General features: G+C 29.8%; 1 protein-coding gene across 1 annotated transcript; it reads left to right on the forward strand.

The window, feature by feature from the left end:
* The first annotated feature begins 3,024 nt into the window (after positions 1–3,024).
* LOC108323311 (truncated transcription factor CAULIFLOWER A) lies at positions 3,025–23,749 on the forward strand. The gene is made up of 9 exons (XM_017555726.2): positions 3,025–3,195; positions 3,322–3,513; positions 12,640–12,715; positions 21,288–21,352; positions 21,774–21,873; positions 22,020–22,061; positions 22,132–22,173; positions 22,269–22,360; positions 23,433–23,749. Exons 2-9 carry the CDS (start codon positions 3,329–3,331, stop codon positions 23,521–23,523), a joined length of 693 nt encoding a protein of 230 aa, XP_017411215.1. The 5' UTR covers positions 3,025–3,195; positions 3,322–3,328; the 3' UTR covers positions 23,524–23,749.
* Positions 23,750–23,918: the final 169 nt, after the last annotated feature.

Consider the following 23,918-nt stretch of genomic DNA (forward strand, 5'->3'; position numbering starts at 1 on the left):
CATTTTTTGACTTGAAAAAAAACAAGATTAATTTTTTTGTTATCTTTTAATCTTGTATATTATATATTATCAACAGTAGGTGAAAGAGACTTAGAACATTATCTATGTAACAAAGCTTTTGAAGTTTATTCCTAAAGGAAATTGTCCCTTCATCTTGTTTAAGGTCTAAGAGCATAAACTTTTTTTTTCTTATCGTATATCGTTAGCATCCATTTTCTAAGTATCAACTCATCTTTCCTTTTGCCTACCATTTGTTACAACGATAGGTTTTGATATGCATACTTTTTTTTTTGTTCCTTCCATGGTAGACATGAATAAGAGGAATACCTTTCTTATCTTTTCCTTCCTTTGTAACCAAACAGTTTGTGTCAAACATGCATTTTACTTTTTAAAAGTTAACCTAGTGGAGCCTCTAAGAAAACTATATATTTTAGGAATTTTTTGCTTTCAATATCTTGTGACTTCATAAAATTTCACACTCTCATAATATTCTAAGAAAATGATATATAGATTCTTTCTAGATGTACCTAAAATGAAGTTGTATTTTTCACAAAACATGTGTTAACTTTCTTATGTTCATATGAAGTATCATTTTGGTTGTCCACATCTTCCATATATTTATGAGACTTTTTCCTCTCTTGTTTCAACTTCAAACACTATAGACCTCTATGTGTCCATATAGTCAATACAAATTATACTTTTGTTTCTTGTTATCTGAAGATTTCTGTATTTATACTTCTTTTTAAGACAAATGATATTTATATTTATTTTTTAACATCACAAACTCTTTGGACATAAGAGAAATCTTCTTCTTACTTGTATAAAATGTTTGTAATAATGATCAATGATCGATGTAAAAGAAAATTTCGATTTTAATGAAATTATTAACAAATCTTGTTGACTATAAGGTATACATTTTAAGCTACAAGTTGCACTAAATTTAGGGCATACGAATGATGTATCCAAGTTTAAGTTAATATTAATATTTGAAAGTTTAATTTACACAAAAAATTAATTCAAAATAGATTTTAAAATATAAAATTTTAATTTTTTTCATATAATACCCTGCTATTTATAACAAATAAAAATTTATTTTCAATTTACAAAAATAATTGACCAACTCTTAAACTTATTTCTTGTTAAATTGCTTATATACATAGAGTTATTAAAAACAAATGTATTTAGGAGGATTTGAGATATTGTCTATCCTTCGTATTCTGACTTAGCTTTATGCCTTAAATAAAAAAGTATTATTCTTACACATGTCTACATTAATGAATAAATCCTTGAAAACTGGAACGTTCTTTTTAAAAATTTACGTGTTATAAAGTTATGAATTTTCCTTTTAAAATAAAATCATTAATCAGTATAAGGTTAATTTAGAAAATCAAAATTTAAATCTATTTCAACATGTAAAATTAGTTTATTATGTCTGGTTTATACTCACTTGTATAGTGTAATTTCGAATTGTTAATAAATGTGAAATCATAATACTTCCTCTGACGTTGAATCTCTCACATTTATCATATAACGATTGTAAACTTTATACAATCAACTTATAAAGTAAAATTTTTGCATTTCACTTTTATATATTAAGATTTAGTCATTTCACTTTTATATTTTAGGATTTAGTCATATCTATATCAGATATAACATGTTTAATAATAAAATTAATTATTTCTTATTTATAAGATACTATAAACAATGTCCTTTAAAATTTTTAGTTAAATAGGATAAAAAATAATAAATTAATTAATAGCTTGTATTTTTATTTCAAAATTAGCCTTTAGCAGTTGTAGGAAACTTATATGTGTGTTCTTATATTCTCAAACTACATTAAGAGAGAATTTGTATGCAATTTTTAAATATTTATTAATTTTTAATAAAAGAATATAAAAAAATTTAGATTATTCTAGATATTAGTAATTAACAAACCATTCAAATAAAAAAGATCATATAAACACGATAACACTTTATTTAAATAAAATTATAAGTAGAAATAAAGAAGTACAATTTATGTTAATTAAAAGTGATTAATTTAACTATTTTTAATAAAAAAAAATTTCTTAAAATTGGTGTTGAGATAATAAGTATTCCTTTTAGAACTCGATACTGAGTGGAGGAAGAAATAGTTGATATCTAACATGGAAAATTGGAATATGACAAGTCTTGAAGTATGAATCAATTTACATATAAAAGAAATATTGAAAATATCATTAATCCAAAACTTTAACGGGAAGTCTTCATTTGTGTATAAAACTTTTATTTAGGAAGAGTAAATTTTAAACTTAATTCAATTTTATAAAATTAATACACTTATTTATATATATTATAATTATTTTTATTACTGGTCAGTATGAAATTTTAATAATATAAACAATGTCGACAGTTTGATTCTTCAAATAAACATACTTAAAAAATTTCGTACAAAAATTTGAGAATGAGATCCTAACTAATTTAAAATTATGAATAATTTTATATATAAGAAATATATGAAATTACTTTCAAGAAAAAATTTAAAATAATAAATTTATGAATCTTGTTTGAAACGTAGAACTCTCCATTTTGAGATTAAAATTCTACACAATATATATAATATATAATATATTTTACTATCGACCTTTAAACTATAGGAAGCCCTGAGTACTTAGTTGTATATGAATTAGATGATGAAGAAGTCTACTAGTATAACTACATATGATAGATTACCTTATATATGGTTGGAAATGATAAGAAAAGATGTTAGAAGTAAAGAATGAATGACATTGGTGGTATAAAGAAACAGAGCAATTGCAAACATATTTCCATGTTGGCCTCCGCATGTGTGGAAGCTGACCCCACAACCTCGTAAGGTGCTGTCATAATCCGTGACATAAACGACGTGTCTCTCTCCAACAATCCCTCATCGACAACGCATCGTACCCGATTCTCCTCCTCCAATACAAATTCGACACCGCACTGTACCAAACCCAAACCTCGTTCCTCTCTCTTTCACCCCTTTTATTTTTTCCATAATTTTCCATTATCCTTTTACTTTTCTTCACCATTGAAGAAACTATCTTCACTTTCGAATCGTCTTAGCACACCACAAAAATAGAAAGATACCATGCTATTATATACGCGAATTCCTCACTCACACCACCCACTTTCTCTTCTCCTTTAATCCTTTTTTTTTCTTCTTTTATCTTCCCTTAGGTATTACACACTCTCTCTCTCTCTCTGCTCTGAACTCACTCTAGGGTTTCCTTATTTGCGTGCTGTTTTCTTTGTCTATCTATTTTTCTTTCCCTTTTCTTACTTGGTCTTTCTTAATTGGGAAAGTTTGAAGATGGGAAGAGGAAGGGTTCAGCTGAAGCAGATCGAGAACAAAATCAGTCGCCAAGTCACCTTCTCCAAAAGGAGAACCGGGCTGCGCAAGAAAGCTCATGAAATCTCTGTGCTCTGTGATGCTCAAGTCGCACTGATTGTCCTCAATGCCAAAGGGAAACTCTTTGACTATTCGTCTGAATCCAGGTTCGTTATTTAACCGACCACCTTTTCAGTACCACGTTAATTGTTTCTTTCTTCCTTTTCTCTTCTTTCACTCCTCAGTTCTTCCCCATATTGATTCCTTGTTGGGTTCTTCTATATTCACTATCATGATTCTCTCGCTTGATTATGCATTTGCTAAATCATATACTTATAAGTATACATACATGAAATTCTGGACTTTGCAAATCTATCTAAATTAACCAGTTATTTGGTTAATTATCTCTTTTTTGTTTGTTCATCTTTCCACTTTTTTTCGTTGTCCACCTTGCTTAAAAGTCAACCCCACAAAGAGCATTCACCAAGATTTTAAATTATAATCACACTTACAGTTCATCCCAGTATCTTTGTTGCTGTACGAAATTATGCAGAAAAATAATGTACACAACCACAATTGTGGTTGTCAAGTTACCAAAAACCTTAACCTTGCATTCAAAATCAAATTGTAGATTGTTTTTCTAAGCTTTGGTACTCGATTTTTAGCCGGAAAGGGAAATACGAAATATTTAACACGATAGAGCTTTCTAATTTGTTGATCTTGTGTTTTCATTCTCTTCTGGTCTAATTCTGGTTCTAACCATGGAATGTTTTTTTTCTATTATTATTTTTTTGAATGTGCTTATATTTACTTCAATAAATCTTACTGGTGAATTTAATATTGAAGACAGTGTATCATTTTCTGGCACAAACAGAAACAGTACTAATAAACCTCTGACTTATATTGGACTTTGAGTATAACGCTGAGCTCCATCGTTATGAAGTGTATTGATACTTATATATAGTACAATATTTTGTATTGTTTGTTCACTATAAATACGCTGATTTACCACCAAACAAATACATTCAGAGTACCCTAGAGCTTTCCGTGCCATTTTGGCTGCTACACTAAGATTTTGTAACCTGATGTTGTTGATTATTTTATATACACTGGTATAAATATTATGCAGTATAATATAATAATAGTATGTTGGAAGAGAAGAAAGTGAAAGGAATTGATATTTGTGAGAGGAGTTTGGGATTCATGCACCATTAGTAACATGGATGTGAAGATTAATTATATTATTTATACATCTTGATTTTATGATATAATCTTTGTCTATCTTCATCATCAGTCTTAAATCACAGTTTTGTCTGTTCCTTTCTTCCTCATCTTTTCCAAAATACAATTTCATGACTGATAAAAAGGATTCTGTTCTTCTTGTGTTTTAAATATGCATAATGCCTGCAGATTTGAGGCACTTTTTCTTACACAACCTGGTTCTTTTTCATAAATTTATTAATTTCTAAATAGAAACTAAGCATTGCTCCGGAATCTCCCATATTCCTTTAATTTTTAAATATTAAAACAAAAGATAGTACGTTAACTTTTTGATAATTTTCTGTTAATTTTTAGAACCCCAAAAAAATAAACATTGAACTGAATATATGTAGCTTTTACTGTGTGATATAATTACATTTTTTTTTCCTGAGAATATTAGAGCGGTCAAAGATAGTACAGTTTTGGAATGATATGTTCGTATAGATTTTGTTTTTTCTCTTTTTAATTTTAAGATTCCATTCACGTATATTAATAGTATTAATCTAAACTGAATATTTTAAAACTTTTAAGAGATGTTTAATCTTCCACCCCTCTCTCTCTCTCTCTCTCTCTCTATATATATATATATATATATATCATTTCTCTCTCTGCTCTCTCTATATATTATTTCTCTCTTTGAATACATGTGTAGATTCTCATGAATAAACACACATTGTAATCACTAACATTATAGTCATTACCATTTATTTTAACCCTTCTTGTAGTAAAATGTATTTTATTTTTGCTGCAGAATAATTTCAATGAAATGGACTAAAATAATGTAGTGAGGGATCAACTGATAAATAATTGAAATTAATGTTTTGTAAAGTCAAACATTAATATACTTTAATTTTAATCACACATTAATTTCATTGGAAAGAATTAAAATAATGTTTTGTAAAGTCAAACTTAAACCAGTGCTATGTAAAGTGAGTAACTAAATTGATCAAAACTCGCAATCTTAATAATCAAAGTTTTAGTTTAATCAAATGGAAACTGTATTTTGCCTTTCTGATATCTTTCTCTTAAAAGTATTTTTTTTTGAGTTTTATGAAATACAGATATCTAGAGTTTGATCCTCAATTCCTTAATTTCAAGCTAATTTTGGTTTACAGATGCCATAAATGTCTATCTGTAATACATGCATCTTTATATATGGCTACTCTCTATTCAGTTTTAATTTGGGGTTGGGATGATCTGTGATAAAATGTTGTTGTTATGGATGAACAATTAATATGGGCCAACTTAAAAAATCTGTAGATACAATTTACTAACAAATTACCCATGAGTGTTTGAACAGATATATAGTTCCTTCTTTGCTGAGCATGCACGAGTTATAAAGTTTAAGACATAGTTACAGACACAGGAATGTTGTTTTGGTCATCACGGCATGAAATATTCATCATTATGTTGTTTTATCATTATAACTTTAATGCTAAAACTAAAAATCTGTTCTATGTACACCAATTATATCTGTTGGATTTATCTAGATTTTCATACAAGAGTAGTTTCTTGAAGAGAAATAGTTGTTGTCTCGTGAAAAGGTTGCAGTTCCAAATCTTGAGAACAGTCTGGGAAGGTCTATATATTCCAATCAATACCCTATTAGGTAGAATTCCATCTCTTGCACTAGGTCCTATGGTGAATACATATGACTGTATATGCATACTAGGTTCCTTTTGTGCTTGATGTTTTAAATTTATTTATATTTGTTAAATTTATTGTGTTATTTGTTATTATATTATTATCTAACTATCTATTAATATATAATAAGTATATAAAAAGCTTATCTTACATATCATATCAGTTTATAAAATTAAATTAATCTTAAACTTTCCTTCTCAAACAAATTTAAATGTTGTCCATAAAAAACATAATTAAACAAAAAAGACATACTGTTATATTAAAAAGCCATGAACCAGATTTGTCCAGAAATGTTAATCATCGGTGTTTGAGTCAAGAACATGTATAATTATTAAAAAAAACCATCGACAATTAGGGAACCGTGTAAGGCTGTTCTTTAACATTCTTGTTCGATGTTCTTCTTGAAGATTGAAAGTATTTATGGCCATGAAGGGCCCTCTCTGACAAGTCAACAGGTTCTGTGCTGCCATATGTTCATGTTTAGGCAAACAATGCATTGTAGTATTCTGAACGATTTTCTCTCTCAACCACCATCATGCATTAAGAGTTATGCAGAACCCATAGGGTTTTGCTTGAAAAACATTGGACTATGGAGTTCTTCCTCCACAGCATTTAATGTTGAGGTTCCTCTTTGGATCTGCTGATAAGTATTTAACCTTTGTTGGTTTCTCAGACACTGCATTTGCAGGTGGAGAATCTATGGAGAAATGGATATTGAGAGAGAGAGAGTTTATTGTTCTGAACACTGCACTTCCATAGGAGCAGGTTCTAGCAATAGAAAAAGCTGACATAATCTTCGTACAATTTTAAGTCTAAATAAAAATTCTGTGTATTTACTGATATAAAACGAGTAATGATATATTTTTGTATTTATATATAAAATACCTTGTTAATATCTACATCTCTTTTCAAATTACGCCAATCACTCTCTACTTTTTTTTTAATAATTTCCCTAAAAAAGGAGAGGAGAAATTAGTTATGCACTATTTTAGTAGGATATTATGTAAGTTATATAAAAAAAATGTATGATGGCATATGGTAAGAAAAAAATAGTCTTAAAGGTAATATCAGTTATAAGTATTGCATGAATGCATACCCATAGAAGAGATAATTATATAATTTATATCATATTTTTTTCTAATACTACGTTGTCTATACATGTTTCTAGCATATTAATTGCTTTATTCCACTTTTATTTTTATTTTCTCTATTTGAATCTTAACTGTAAAAAAAGTACATGTAAAAAAAGTACATGAATTTTAGTGGATTATTGATATGTTGATAAAAGTGTTAGCAAGAATTAGTGATAGATATCTTCTGAGCATAATTGTCAATAGATATATCTCTAAATACAAACTTATTTTTTAATCATATTGAAAGTTTTGACTTTGTTGTTTTCTTAAATGCAAATTCATTTATTTTTGTCGATCATTTTAAAACTCGTAAGTAACTCCATTTTGGAGATTCTTCTAACCAACTATTGTCTCCTTGTTCAAATGAAGCATGTCAACTAATATCATTATCTATCATTTCTTGTATATACATAAATTGATCAATCTCAGATATATATACAAAAGTGCTTAAACAGTATGGGTGATAATTTTCACATGCATTCGAATGAACAGTGGGAATTTTCATAAAATGTTCAAATCTTGTAATTTGGGATGAATCCTTTTTGGTATAGGTAAATTTTAACTACATCGTCTTTCAAAATTCTAGTACATTTGCACTTGATGCATGAACATCTAATCCCTCTATCGAGAGCATAATATTTATATTGTCGTAGCCGTTCGGAAAAACTCTCCAACTCTTAGGACAAAAGTTTCCTTCAAACATCTCTTACCACTGTAACAACGGTTATACATCTAACTACTATGAATGAGAACTTCAACTATGTTATCAAATTTGAACCACTACTTAAAATGACTAATAAGGCATAGTTGACCCCAACATTAAATTTTAAATTTAAAGATTCAATTAATCAAGTTTTGGTCATTGGAGGTCCTACCCAAGGTTGTTTCTATCATGTTTTAGTTACTAGACTAGATTAATTATTTTGTCTAATGTAGGTTTTGGTTAGTTCTAGAATTAGTTCTAGGGAAGTATAAATACTAGATTAGGTTAATTAGTTTGTTTGTGCATCTGATGAAGTTTTAGGATTAACAACCTAGCTTTGGAGTTGTCAAACTCATCTTGTAATATTGCCAAGCTCATCCAATAATGTTACCGAGTTCATCCAGTAATGTTGTCGAGCTCCTCCTGTTGAGTTACCGAGCTCATCCTCTACAACTGTTGAGCTCATCCTTTGCAACTATTGAGCTTGGCTTATTCTGTTGTAAAGCTCAGTTGAGCTCAGTCTATTATGCTATCGAGCTCAGCCTGCTAGACTGTTATGCAAAGTTTAAGCCTATGACTATATCAAAGTAGTTCTAAATGTGATTTCCTACTTCAACCCTATTTTTCACTAAACAAACCTAAACGATCGTACCTAGTTAACTAATAAGGAAAACTCTTGTTCTACTTCAACCAACAACCCAAAGCTAGACACCTATTATTCTATAACTCAAGGTTCAATGTATATGGACTTGCCAAACCCCTAAACCTACACCCAAAAATCAAGTCTTTTCCAATGCAATCACTAACCAATAACCACCTATACACTGCTACCCTAGTCTAACACAAAAATACACAACAAAATTGTCCCATAATACAAAATGGCTATAAAGGAAAGCTAGGTGATCGTTGATTAAGTTAGTAAAGTTATGTTGATTCACCCAGTGAAGGCTTTCCCATCACAAACTTCATAAGAACATTCACAAGTGAAAAATAATGGTCATTGCACATCAAAACTTACTTTGATGATCCATCTGATAGCGAACATGACAAAGCCTCTCCACGGCTGGTGCAACAATAACCATGACAGGGTACTTTGAAGAGCGGAACAACAGAAAATGTAAAAGACCCTCGACAATAAGCTCATTCAACCCATAAACAAAAAGTTGGCATCGAACGATCATGGTGGACAATGGCCACATCACGACAGCATCACGATAACTTTACAATGGTCACGACTAGGATAATGTTACGAATTTTCACTAGAACTAGAATTGTGCATATGAAATTGTGGAAAAAGAAAAATAAATTGAAAAAGAGAATTTAAAATGTCAATTTGTATTCATCAAATAAGTTACCGACAAATTATATTTCGATGGTAAATAAATCAATAAATTCACATATAATCTTATTGACAAATATATTTGTTGATAAATTAAATAATCACATCTATTAATAAATTCGTCGATAACTAAAATTTAACAATGATTATATTCATTAATGACTCAATAAAAATCACTAGTACAACGAAGTGAAACGACAACGGTTGTTTTTGACAATACGCTTCGATTTTCTAACCGAGGTCTATATTGGCGAGGTAAAAAAGTGGGGGACTTTTGGCCTCGGTTCCAACCGAGGTAATATGCCCAAGGTTTCTACTTCGGTTCTTCTGCACCCGAAGTAGTAAGGAAGAAAAAAAGGGGTGGTGGAGTTATAACATCGGTTCAACCGAGGTAATAACATGGGCCTATGACAACGGTTCAAGCTAGAACCGATGCCGAAGCCCTTTATTTGTTTTTTAAATCACATTCTCTTATATGGAATTTTTTAAAATCACTATCGCCGCTAACATCCAACCTGCGTCCACTCTCTTGGTTGCTTCAATGTGGAGACCACCACAACCAGACCCAACCGCAAAACAAAATGCACGAGCAAGACCACGAGATAAAAAACCGAACTCGAAACGAAAACCCTAAATCCTCAAATCGCAAAATCGGATAACAAGAACAAAAATTCCCAAAACTAAAGAACAATTAAAACCGTAATTTGAAATCTCAAATTGCAAGAAAATTTTGCAATCGTAGAAACCCCAAATTTCCAAATCGTAATCCAAAACTCTAGTCCCAAAACGCACGAATCAAATTCAAAAAAATCCCAAATCGCTACAAGGTCAGAAACCCTAAACTTTGTGCTACCAATCTGTATAAAACAAAAAATGGAAACCACCCAAAGCTCGAGTTAGACGCGACTTCCCTTTGCTGCCACCACAGCGCGAGAAAGAAAGATGCGTCTAAGTTGTCGAAGTCGCCTCCATTCCTGCAGAAACGAACCAACACCGAGAAGCGAAAGAGAGTCTTCCCTTCATGCGAAACATAAACCAGAGTTGGAGAGAAGCGGAGAGAACCCCAAGGGCGAGAGAAAGCAGCGACGCAATTTAAACCTAAACGAAGACACTCTGTCTAAAAATGTCTGTGTTCGCGAAATTTAAACCTAAACACTTGTTATTACCTCAGTTATTTTTTTAATCGAGACAATAAATTTCTACCGCCTCGAATCTATAAAGAACCGCTACCTAAAGTCTATCACAAAAAGAATTCCAGTTAAGTTATTACCTCAGTTATTTTTTTAACCGAAACATATACGTTTGTGATAATTATAAAAATATCACCGCGTCTTTTTATGTTTCAATTGCGACGAAACCGATGGCCGAGTTAAAATCCTTCTTTTTTTATTAGTGAATATCAGTCAATAAATCGTAAATAATTTTCGTTTTTCTGCAATGTGAAATGAAAATTTATTCTGTTTGCTTCTCAATTCTTGTCCAGTGAATAATAACTCTTCTAACTTTACTCCTACATGATTTTTTTTTATTGCATACCATTACTGCTCCAACAGATATTTTTGATGTTGTTGATGAGCCATCATTGTCAGAATTTAATTGCTATAATGATTGTTGTTATGGTTACTTTCACACTTATGTCCCTACTTCAATTACTATGAATATGCATATCACATGTTTTCGCCAATGGAACATTATATAAGTTAAAGTGTTTTATAAGCTTGAAATTGATTTTCTTTGTATAACATAGTTTTCAATACTTCATCATACATTACTTTAAATTTTATCCTGAGTTCATGAAAAAATGGATGAGTTTGGTTGAAAATTTTAATCTATATAGAAATTATTAGTTGGACTGTCTCAATAGTTATTTATGAATTGAAATATCAAAGAAATAACATAAATGTAAACATAACTTAAATATTATTCCACAATTATAAAAATATTATATCTTACTAAACTATGCTTTGCACAAATTCTTATTAGAAAGTAGCATCATGTTGATTTTAAAATGTTGATTTTAAATAAATGTAGAGTAAAATTAATAATAACTCAAAGTGCAATTTTAAAAAAAAACAATAAAACATTATATCCAATAAAAAATTATCGAACTAAATAATTTATAGAATAATCTAAATAAATTACACAGTTAAACTTGTTCCTTGAACAGTTGAATTGATAAGTTATATTGGTTGTATTATGGAGTTGAAGAGTATAGGTTAAGAGGATACAAATGGTTTGTTTTTAATGTGACTGATAATAATGGTCAAGTTAATAATTATATCATGCCTACGTGATGATGATGATGATGAAAATGGTGTCAGAAATAAAAAAAAACGGAATGAAATGGAGAAAATGATTTATTTCAGAATATAGGATGGTAACTAAGAGTAAAGTTTAAGAATTTACAGGATTAATTTAAGTTGTACTATAAATATGAAAAACTATCCAACATCAAAATTATGATTTTGATTCTAAAAGTACTTAATAATTAAATACAATTTTTAATTTCAATTGGAAATCTAATTTTATATTTAGTATAACAGCGATTCTACATAGTAAGAAAAACATTCAGCAGAATAATTTATCCTTTTTCTTCACCTTATTTTTTGCCTCATTTATTTTTATTATAATGACATCTCTTACATTCTCTCTATACATGTTTCTCTCTTTCCTATGTAAACCATCCATTCCAAAAAGAGAGTGTACTTTGCTATTTTTCCATTTGGCCATGCCATGTGATCCAACAGGACCCTAACAACTATACCTATAATTTGGTAGAAGCACTCACTGTTGCAGAATATTCGGAATAATCCTTAGTTTCGTAGGTTGAACTCACAGCTTAACCAGAGGGTACCCTACTCTAAGTATCCTATAAGATGTTTTTAATAATAATTGAAAACAATGAAGATATACCCAAATAAAGTATGTATAAAATGCAAATACGATCACTTTACATATTGCTTTTCTATACAGGTAGTATTATTTTGACATAGGATAAATTTTCAGAGACACTCAACATTCACTATTTTATTTCTTTTATCACTTTTTTTACAAATACAAAAAATATTTTTTTAATGATCATAATAGAACAGTGTCACATTTTTATTTCTTACATATATTAGCGTATATTTTGATTTATTTTTGTAATTTTATAGTGAATAATATACTTCTGAGTATTAATTTTTTTAATGTTTTATTGTTTCTATTGTGACAGTATGGAAAACGTCCTTGAAAGATATGAGAGACACGCCCACATAGGGCAACTTGTTGAAGATGGTGATGAATCACAGGTACCTCTCGAATCACAGCTTTTTTAAATCTATCTATCTATCTATCTATCTATCTATCTATCTATATATATATATATATATATATATATATATATATATATATATATATATCTATCTATCTATATATATATATAATGCATCGCCAACACTATGAATATCTGAGCTTTTGTATTTAAATACTTATATTGCTAGTATGTGATTTTTAAACTTCTGTTTTCATATATAATGGAAGTTTTTACATGAATGTGGCGGAAAGATGCATTTAGTGGTATACGTGAAGCTTATGCGTATTATTTATACAAATTTTGTCACCTTAACATTTCTACGAGTGTTTGATGACAATCAAAATTGTGTAGTTTTCAAACCGAAATCACACTGTAAAAAAAGAGGCTATTTATAGCGTACAGGCGTAGGATTCTCTTTAGATGTTCACAAGGAACATGCATAGTAGAGCTAGAACACAGGAAGAGAAAACTTTTGTAATCTAACATCATGTTTAATGTAAACGAGGTTTCATTCTGATATTAGGTAGAGAGACAATATATATGGACATGTACACTTTTTTAAATAAAACCATCCAACATAATTGTGGTTTGGAACCCTAGGAGCAAAAAACTAGGTCATGTCTAAAAAGTGACCTATAAACACTCTAACACTCTTTTCCTTTAATCAACTGAAGTGTTTTTTTCATAAAAACTGAAACTTTAAAGAGAATATGATTTCAAATGCATTAACTTAATGACATCCAGAATTGGTTTTGTTAAGCCTCCTCTTTCAAAGTTAGGTGTCATTTGCTAAGTTTCCCTTATAATCATATCAACACATAATGATTAGCAAATTGTGAAGCAAGAGTGAGAAAGACACTGTAAGAATCTGTGTTGTAGCAGAAAGTGAGAGGGAAAAAGTGTCAGCATGAGAAGCTTGAAGTGACTGTGCAGTTGTAGGGAGAAGCTATGCATGGAGAAAAAGAGAAAAGGGAAAATGTTTAACTAATAGGTTGCACAAATGCAGAGAAGGAGAAACAAATCTTTAGCAATCCCTTGTTTTTGGGGTGCTCAAAACAAGAGTGAAATTGAAAAAAGCCTTTAATCAATTTTTTCAGTAGTTCACTTACAATAAAAAAGAGAAATCACATAATAATTTCTTAGACAACAGGTTAAAGAGAGAAGCCATTCAATTTACATGAAATTGATGTAAATTTCTTATAATTAAATTTATTAAAAACAAAATAAATATAAAATAATAATTCAAAATTGATAATAAAATTCAGTTAACTTTTTGCTTATATTTTTTAGTTGCTGCAAATATTTTATTAAAAGAGAAAATTTTAAAATAAATGCATACAATTTAACTCACAATCCTATAACACTTGGGAAATATAAATAAAATTTTTATTTCACTAATATATTCTTGGTGTGTTTTTCTTTTACTAAAATTCATTAATTTATAAAATGCGAAGATTGACATCAATTTGTTTTCATATTTCTACCAATACAACTTCCTTCTTTTGTTGCTACTTTTCTAGACCAACTAAAGTTGAGCAACTTCAGTTTGTAAATAACTACTACCCTTATCAATATCAATATGTTTGCTTGATTCTTATTTTATTAGATATTTCTTAGTATCACTACTTTATCATTATAAGCTATATGTATTGACCTCTAGCTATTAGTACAAATGAATTCTAGTTTTGACAACCATCCTTCTAGCTATTTCAATTATTTATCTCTTTTGTTGGCATTACAAGGATTTTCTTTGTTGAATCCAAATCCTTCATGTCATCTTTTTTTTTTTACAATTGAACCTTCACTTTTTCAATTTCATCAAATTTAAACTTGCTGTTATTAGCAAATCATTCACATAAAGTATGTAAATTATATAATAAAGTATGTAAGTTATATAAGTGGATTTATATCTCAAGAATCCAACAAACTTTTCGTACCATTGTCTTATAGCAAGAAAAAAACATTTTAGCCACCAACGAAATCGGTTGTTAACATGTCTAGCCATTGAAAATAAATAGTAGCAAAAATCATAGTACCAAAATTGTTGTCATTAATCGGTCGTAAATATTTAGTCACTTTGAAGTATTAAAGACCAATTTCACAACTGAACATCCAGTTAATAGGAATGAATTTTAATTTCATATAATTGTTTCTAATTACTCATTCAATCGAAAACAAGCATAGTGGGTGTACCGATGATTGTCGGGTTAGTTATAGATGAAATGGTCAATTGTTAATAAGACGGAGAAACAAACCACCATCAGGACCAAATGGTTGAGCAGTTTAATTGATCGGTTAATGGTCAAAGCAATTAACTTTAATGCTAGAGAACTTAAAAATAAAATGTAATTACTAACAATTGTATTGTAACTAGTCCATGATTAGACTGTTGCTAATCAAAAGTCATCCCAATGTCTATCAATATTTGAGATAAGGATGTAGGTGATTGCATTTACTTTTAAGTTCAGTTGACTTTGGCATTAGATTACCTCTACATGTTTCGTCAGAACGAGTCAGATGAACTGCTACAAGAGGACTTGGAGTGGAAGACAACATTTGGACCCTTGGGCGATCTACTGGATGTTGGATTATTTATCTCGACCCTACACTCCGAAACACTGAAATATTTCTTAAGTAGCCATAATGTTTATGAGCATGATAATATTTAGTATCACAACTGGAACAAGTGTAGTCCACTCTTGTTAAACCCTTTAACAACTAGTTTACCATTATATCTTTTGGTGTCATAATCATCCTCCTTCATCTGAAAAACTAATTTGTTGTGAAATGTCCTCTTTTTCACGGTTAGTGTAGGTAGTATCCATGCCTAATTAAGAATCAAAGACTTCATCTCATCTTTCATAACAAGCTCTTATTTGTTAGTGTCTATAGTCTAACCTATTTCTTCATTTGTTCATCTCGTCTTTCATATAATTAATGCATTATCTATTAAGAACATGAGGCCAATATTACCTTCATAATACACGAGTTATAGTTAAAAGATATGGTATGTTGAGTCATTTTTTAATGTTAACTTCCATTGACAACATAAGACTCCTAATTATAGGATTTTTTTGGGATATCATCCACCTTTGCATACACTAGATCACTTTGTTTTAAGTTGCTAGTGTATATCCTCATCCTATCTAATAGAAATGCACTTCTTTTATATACAATCAAGTTTATTTTTGAAATATTAATTTTAGAAAGAGGCTTGAATAGAAAGATACCAGTTTTATAAACTTGATGAATGTTCACAGTGTTGCATATCTCCAGGAATGTGGCCAAATGAGTATAAGGATTCTTATGAGATAACCCATTGAATTGATTGTTTTGCACCAAGTGAATGAGAGCAAGCTTCATCTCCATATTTGTGGCATTCACCCTTGGTCGAGCAATGCTATTGAAATGAAGAGACCTTGTGACCATAAAAAATCTGCCAATGTGCATCTAGCTTGTTCTTCACCTTCTTCATTAGGATTGCCAATAGTCTTCCCTTTCTTGATCAGATGAAGAGATGAAAGATTGATCAGGGATGAAAGTTGCTTCTTTAGCTTTCCTGTTTTTCCTTCTTCTACTATTATTCCTTCAAGCTATTCTTTCAATTTCCGGATCAAAGAGCAGATTGTCAGCTCACTCTCTTCTTCTCATGCAAAACAAGAAATACTAGAAAAGACAAGGTAAGCAGGTAACAATGAATATATACACAATGCCACTATACAAAACTAAGAGTAAAGAGTAAATGAATGAATGAAATAGGCTTAAGCCAATAGACAACACATAATTTGCCTAAACAACAACCAAAACCTTCGACTATGGCGCCAAAAACTTGTTAAATATTTGGCAAACGTACAAAATCGTTCACTTAATATAAATTGTAGGTCCAAATATCGTCTACAAGGGATTTGCGTTTGTCTAAATAATTATGTTTACTTACTAGTTTAGGAAATTAATATAAATAGTGATTGATTAAAATAAGTTTAAAACATATAAAACTACTAGTTATAAAGATTGTAAAGTAATATGGGTAAAGACTCATCAGAGTTGGATTTCATTACCCAAATTCTAATCATTCGTCTGTGCAATATCTCTAACATATTCAAGCATCTACATCAAAGGTAAACAATTCCTAATTCCTTAGAAACAAGTCATAAACCTTTATGTTAAAATACTAATACCTTATGTAATAAAACACAAGATTGACATTAAGAAAAGATGTCAAGAATGACCAAAAGCCTTGGTCTATGTCTAGAGCCAAGCCTCTTGGTTATTCTATCCATGTCTAGGTTCCAAAACATTTTCCAATAATTAGATACTAACGTAATAACATAGATATTCCATCATGTAAATGAATAAAACAAATAGAACAGAAGGAATATGAAAGATATTTTATTGCATACAAAAAACTACAAAGAGTTTAGGTACATTACATCCAACTCCAATGAAATGGAGTTTAGCTACTCATATACATTCTAGAATATAAGGATGTATTAGATGATGAAAATGATGAAGGAAGATGAAGGTTTTGAGCCCTAGAAGTGCCTCAACCCGTGTCTTTAGCTTTAGTTACATTCTCACATCCAAAATTATCCTTTTCTTCGCCTCTCGACACTTTAAAAAGTCATCGAAAAGCAAACATTCGTTGGGCCACCAAATCCTCTCACTGGGCAATAAGTCACTTTTCAGGTACATGGCTTTTTCTAGCTCATTGGGCCTCTTGGCTAGGCTAAACTTGTCATTTTCTTGTTGGGCGAGTGTAGATGGCTCATTGGGCGAGCCTATTCTGGTAGTAATACTAAAGCATCCAAACTTCCAATTTCCTAAAACATAATCCAAAAACATGTAAGTATCTAACTCTATAACACCTACATACAAGTTTTGCATCTATTCATGAAATTTAACACAAAAATACATGATAAAAAGATAAATAAGAGGATCTAATCAGGGTTAATAATAAGTAATTATCACACTTATCAACACACGAAACACTAATATCTTTCATGATATGTTGTTTTTAACAAGACTTTCATCTTACAAAGACAATATTACCATGTTTTCGTGTTTTATTTTTCTCAACACTCAGTCAAAATTATAGGTGTTGAATTTTTCATTACCAACCTTCTATTTATATGAGTCACAAAGAAATCTATTATGACTTAATGCTTATACTTTTGTCCTTTTTGTCAATGTTTTATCACAAATTTGATTGTTATAAATAATAATTTTTTTTTCATTACATATTTCGAGTTAGTATAAAAAAAGTTTCAATCTTTGTATTGCTAACACATTAGTAGTTACCCCTTACCATTGTTGTCCATCATCATTAATAACAATCACAAATAAATGCATCATTAACAAAGTTTCACAATCATCAAGCATCCCACTACTATCAATGCATGTAGCTCTCCCACCTTGGCTTGTAAAGCCCACTCGTTGCTGCCACAAATAAGGTCAATGAAACCTCTTAAACCCATTCAAAAGGGTGGTGACATATTATTTGACTTTGATTTGAATATGAATTTATTGGTTGTTTTGCTAAATGATCTCTTCTTACGTTTTTACTTTTACTTTTGTGATTTTAATTCAATATTTGTTATGAAAGGTTATGAAGAGAAACATAATCATTTGAGAAGAATGATTTAATTAATGATTGGTCATGTGAATTATATACATTATCCATAAAAGGTAAGAGTAATTCCAATATTATTATCTTTTGTCTCAACTTGAATTCTTGATTCTAGAGCTATTGATCGCATCAATGTGGATATTCTATTTTTGTTCATTCTAATCGTAGTAAATTAGATTCTAGAGCTTTTAAATGTCAATTTATTGATTATCCTTCTAATAAAATGAGGTGCACATACTTTCATCTTGAGAGTCACCATATCATTATAACTATGGATGCCACTTTTCATGAAACAAAAATCCTTTTATCAATTCTCCACTTCAAGGGGACAAAACTTGAAGTAGAGGACCTTTCATTCTTGTCACTACCATAATTATCTTTACAAAATGGTCAAGTGATGAAATCACACTAAACACTAGTGCGAAAAAGCTTTTTTATACCGGTTAAAATTGTTTTCTATACTTGTTCTAGATCCGGTATAGAAAGTGTTATATATTAAAAAAATGAAGGTGGTTGTTAATGCTAAATTCAAACATATTGAAACAGAACTTGAATAGTGAAAAAATTATAAATGCTAAATTGAAACAAAACAAGTATACAGGTGATAAAAGGGTTAAACATTTTGTTACATTGTAATTATAGAGTTTATAATGCTTATGGCACCAAAAGAAAACTTCAACATGTTTAACCACCTAGGCTTGTAATATACCACAAACATGGAACTAGTAAAAAATACATGAGAGGTTGTGGAAAGCACTCCAAGATGCATACTCTAGCTTGAAATCATAGAAAAAGGTGTGAGACTTTGCTATCGTGCTACACGCCTAACACCAACTCTCAATTCGCCATTCTCTCCCTTATAACCATGTGATTGTTACTTTATGGACTAAACCAAAACAAAAAAAAGTATCTTATATTAATTTATGAATATTATGCATAGATAATCAATGAAAGCTGTCAATTTTAAAGGATGAGAAATGAACATGGAAGGAAGAAAAATAATATAATCAAGTAAGAATAACAACTATTTTGTTATATGGGAATTTGAAAATCTATTGGTGGTTGAATGTTGTGGGAAATCGAAGTTATGGGCGATGACCATGGTTGGATGGAGGAGTGGTCTAGTGACAAGAGATGACATTTAGATAGATAAGAGAGATAGAGAGAAAATAAGAAGAAGAACTCGTGCCGACTGTTCTTTTGAGTGGATTTGAGGGAGTGGATTTGAGAGAATTTGAAAATAAATTTTTTTGTCGTTTATTTGAGTGAATTTGGAGGTAAATGAGAGTGAATTTGGAAATAAATTTTTTTAATTTGTCACGTCAATACAATTCTATACTAATTCTCACAAATTTTATTTCCAAATTCACTCTCATTTACTTCAAAATTCACTCAAATAAACGACAAAAAAATTTATCTTCAAATCCCCTCAAATTCATTCCCTCAAATCCACTCAAAAAAACAAGGTCGTTGTCGGCATTAGCGTTATGGTAGTAACCTCTTAGTGGCATGATTGCGAAAAGGTGGCTTGACCAAAGAAAAGAGGATTCACGATGGGAGTGTGTGTAGTTTTGAAAGTTGAAGAGTTTGTAGGTTTTCTTATTTACCCATTATAATTAGAATTAATATAGAAAGTTTTCTTATTTATTACACCTCATCCACTTTTCATATCAATTATAACTACAATCGATATAAAAATTATTATCTTATTTACAGTTATGTTATTGCATCTATTTTTTATACTATTTATAATTATAACTAGTATAGAAAGTGCTATCTTATTTAGAATTTTGTTGTATATTTTTTATACATAATGAATTATAACTAATATAAAAATTCATTATAAAAAATGATTTTGTCCTAGTGAAAGAAACCGAGAGAAAAAAAGAAAGAAAGCTCTTTTCGATTATATGACGTTTATTTTAATGTGTTCAATTTAATCTTGATGAAGCTTCAATATGTATGCCTCAAAGTAAATGACGAAGATGCAATGATGCCCATGTTAGCTTCTCTTTTGTCATCCTAAGAGAACTTGGAAAAAATTTTAATGTCCAAACTGAATTCACTACACTTAAAGTGGTTAAGTTTATTATGTATATAAGGAAGTTTCACCTTGAAACATTGAGAATGTTAAAGATAAATTTGAGGTTAGCGATATTCAAGAAAGACGAGAAGTCAAAGAAGAACTTGTCTAAATGACGATTGCAGATATTGCAAATAACACATTCAAAGATTGTTTAAGATATGGAAACAAAATCATGCAAAGACTACAATTTGAAAGGTGGAGTATGAATATCCAAAGAGACTAAAATTGTAGTAAAAAATGCATTATCCCAACTTAAAAAATAATTATAATGTTTTCCACAACCACTCTTTTAATGAAAGGTTGTCCCAAAATTATTTTGGTAATGATTACTTATATAGTCACCATTAAAAAGTACTTTTAATCATTAAAAAAATTTCACCTGGTCTCTTTGAAAATGATTCTTTTAGTAAACTTTGTTGAAAAGATATTTTAGCATTGCATTAATGATCTACCAATGCCTTATGTTGTAATGCTGTTAGGTATGATTTTCTACGCAATATGAATAGGAAAATACATTTGACACAAGCTTTTTCTAATGAAATATTATTTTAATTGAGTGTAGGATGATGGTAGTAGAAAAAAAAATGAGTGTCAACATGTAAATAACTTCCGTTACTTATTACATTTACGTAATATTTTTTGTTAATTGTGGATTTTAGTCCAGTATTCCACTTTTCTTCTTTATATATATATATATATATATATATATATATATATATATATATATATATATATATATATATATATATATACTTGCAGCACATCAAAGTTTTCCTTTTTAAAAACCAAGCTGAAGTTAGTTTGAAATTAAGTGTGTATACGTATGTTCTGACCATCAGTATCATTCTATTGTAGGGCAACTGGTCCTTGCAATGCTTCAAGCTCACCGGCAAAGTTGAAGTCTTAGAGAAAAACTTAAGGTACCCTATTGATCCTTTCTGGTATAAACTTAACAATAACTTTGAGCCATGTTGGTAGTCTTTCAATTAATTATAACCTTTTTGTCTTCTCTTCCCACGAAAAACACCCTTTTGCTCTTTTTTCCAAATGATGATTTCTAAGAAAAAGTCTGCCAATTTAACACCAAAATTTTAGGTGATTTTTTCAAATTTCTTCATACACAAAAGGTATCTCTGAGAGCGTGCTTACAAATTTCTGCACAACAAATGCCTAGTTAAATTGCCTAAAACTACTAAGTATGTTTAGTTTCAACTATTAATTTTTAATTTACATGAACAAGTAATAATGTTTAATAATTTCTCTTTTTAAAGATGCTTCAAAGTCATTTACTTTTTGTAAAAATATAAAAATTACAAATAAGTTATGATATCTTGAATATAGGAACTTTGTTGGACAAGATCTGGATCCTTTGAGCTTGAGAGAGCTTCAGAGTTTGGAGCATCAGCTTGACACAGCTATAAAGCGCATCCGAACTAGAAAGGTGAAAATTTGCTTTACCATCCGCAAACAAATAAGAAAATTAAAACAAGTGGAGAAAATGCATTTCAAATTAAACGAGCAACAGCATATATATAAAATAATTTCTGTGGCTAATTAATCTTCATATGATGATTATGATTGTTGCAGAACCAAGTGATGAATGAATCGATCTCAGATCTGCAGAAAAAGGTAAGAGGGTGAGTGACAGAATAATTACATTTGCATATAATAGTAACAAAGTATGGTGTGGATGTGACAGGCAAAGCAACTGCAGGAGCAAAATGGAACGCTTACAAAGAAGGTAGAAGCCATATGAGGCTGTGTAATGTATGAGTTTTGTATTAAGAGAAGGGATAAGGAAAAAAAGCTTGACCTGTTTGTTACATTGATGAGTAGATTAAGGACAAAGGAAAGGCAGTGGCTGAACGTTCACAGTGTCCTCCACAGCTACAACTACATCATAGACTTGTTCCTTCTTTAACACCTGCGTATGTTTCTCTTCTCTCTTCTCACCGTCTATAACAAACATACATTCAATGTTTCTAAATGTCTATAGTTTAAACATTATTCCCACCACTTTGTGTTCATTTCACTTGAAACTGTAAAATAATTCTAGAGGGCTTGATTGATCCCTCTCACAATCTTCTATTTATAAGAATAAATTGATACACAAGTACATGATAAATAGAGTAACCCTAGACACAATATAATCATGATAAATAGGGTAATCCAAGACATAATATAATCATGATAAATAGGGTAATCCTAGACATAATATAATCATGATAAATAGGGTAACCCTTGACACACTATAATGATGATAAAATAGGATAAATATCCTAACAATTTCATCTAGGGATTCCTATAATTGATTTTGAAATGTCTCATATACACTGAAAATTTCTAGCATATGTGGATTGAAAATTATGTATGAATCTAAATCCTGATACGAGACCAGATATAAGTAAGTTGAATATCTTATAATAATAAATATTTATGAATTTATTGTCTTAAGATTAAGTTTGAGATAATATAGTGTAATTCTCTTAATATGTAACACGGATAGAAATACAAACACGAGTAATTCTCTATTTAATATGGTAAAAATACATGGAATACTACACAAACATTAACCCATATTTATATCTTAGATTATTATGAGTTATTTAAATTGACAATCAATGTATTCAAAATCATATATAATCTAAATATTTGTAATTATATAGGATTTGTTTGTTATTTCTATAATCTTATGCAATAAATTTGAGTTTTTATAAAATCATTATATTTATTAACAAAATGTTAAAACATGTTGAAATTATGTTAAAGACAAAAAAGAATGGTTTAGGTCAGGTTTCATGTTGAATATATATGTCAACTTCATATATATATATATATATATATATATATATATATATATATATATATATATATATATATATATATATATATATATATATATTAGTTTAGGTGAGGTTTGATGTTGAATTTGTTTAGTGAATCTTGGTGGTGTATATATTATAGAGTTTTGGGATTATAAGAAGTGTGAAAATGGTGCAGTCAGAATTCAGGAGAAGTGGATGAAGGAGGAGCAATTCCTAGTACGACTACTCTCATACCACCATGGATGCTGCATCAGTTTGCGAGATGAAGCAGTGCGGCAGTGTTATGTTTGTGACATGTGATGAATATTAAAAGCATAAGCTATATATATGTATGTGTCAAAAACATAAAGAATAATGGTATAGCCATGCGTGGTATAAGTTGATAACTGCTCATTCTTGAATAGGATGTGCCTTCAAATTTTATGGTTTTTGCCAAAAATGTCATTAGCCAAGAATGCTACTATAAATAGTGCAAGTGAATTTTCCAAGAAACTTCCTAAGAAGGAGGAAACAAAGCTACTAATGGACCAAAACAGTATATTCAACCAGGATAATGGGCCTTACCTAGGACAACTTTCCATCATAAAAGTGATTTTCAGATTACAATATCAAAATAATTAGAAGCAAAATCATTCCAATTATAAAGGTCGTTTGGAAGGGG

The sequence above is a fragment of the Vigna angularis genome, chromosome 8 (assembly GCF_016808095.1).
Source record: "Vigna angularis cultivar LongXiaoDou No.4 chromosome 8, ASM1680809v1, whole genome shotgun sequence".
Lineage (NCBI taxonomy): Eukaryota > Viridiplantae > Streptophyta > Magnoliopsida > Fabales > Fabaceae > Vigna > Vigna angularis.

Coding starts and splice junctions, on each gene's coding strand:
- LOC108323311 (XM_017555726.2), top strand. CDS start 3,329: ATGGGAAGAGGAAGGGTTCAGCTGAAGCAGATCGAGAACAAAATCAGT. Junction 21,874..22,019: donor AGCGCATCCGAACTAGAAAG/GTGAAAATTTGC, acceptor TGATTGTTGCAG/AACCAAGTGATGAATGAATC. Junction 22,174..22,268: donor ATGGAACGCTTACAAAGAAG/GTAGAAGCCATA, acceptor ATTGATGAGTAG/ATTAAGGACAAAGGAAAGGC.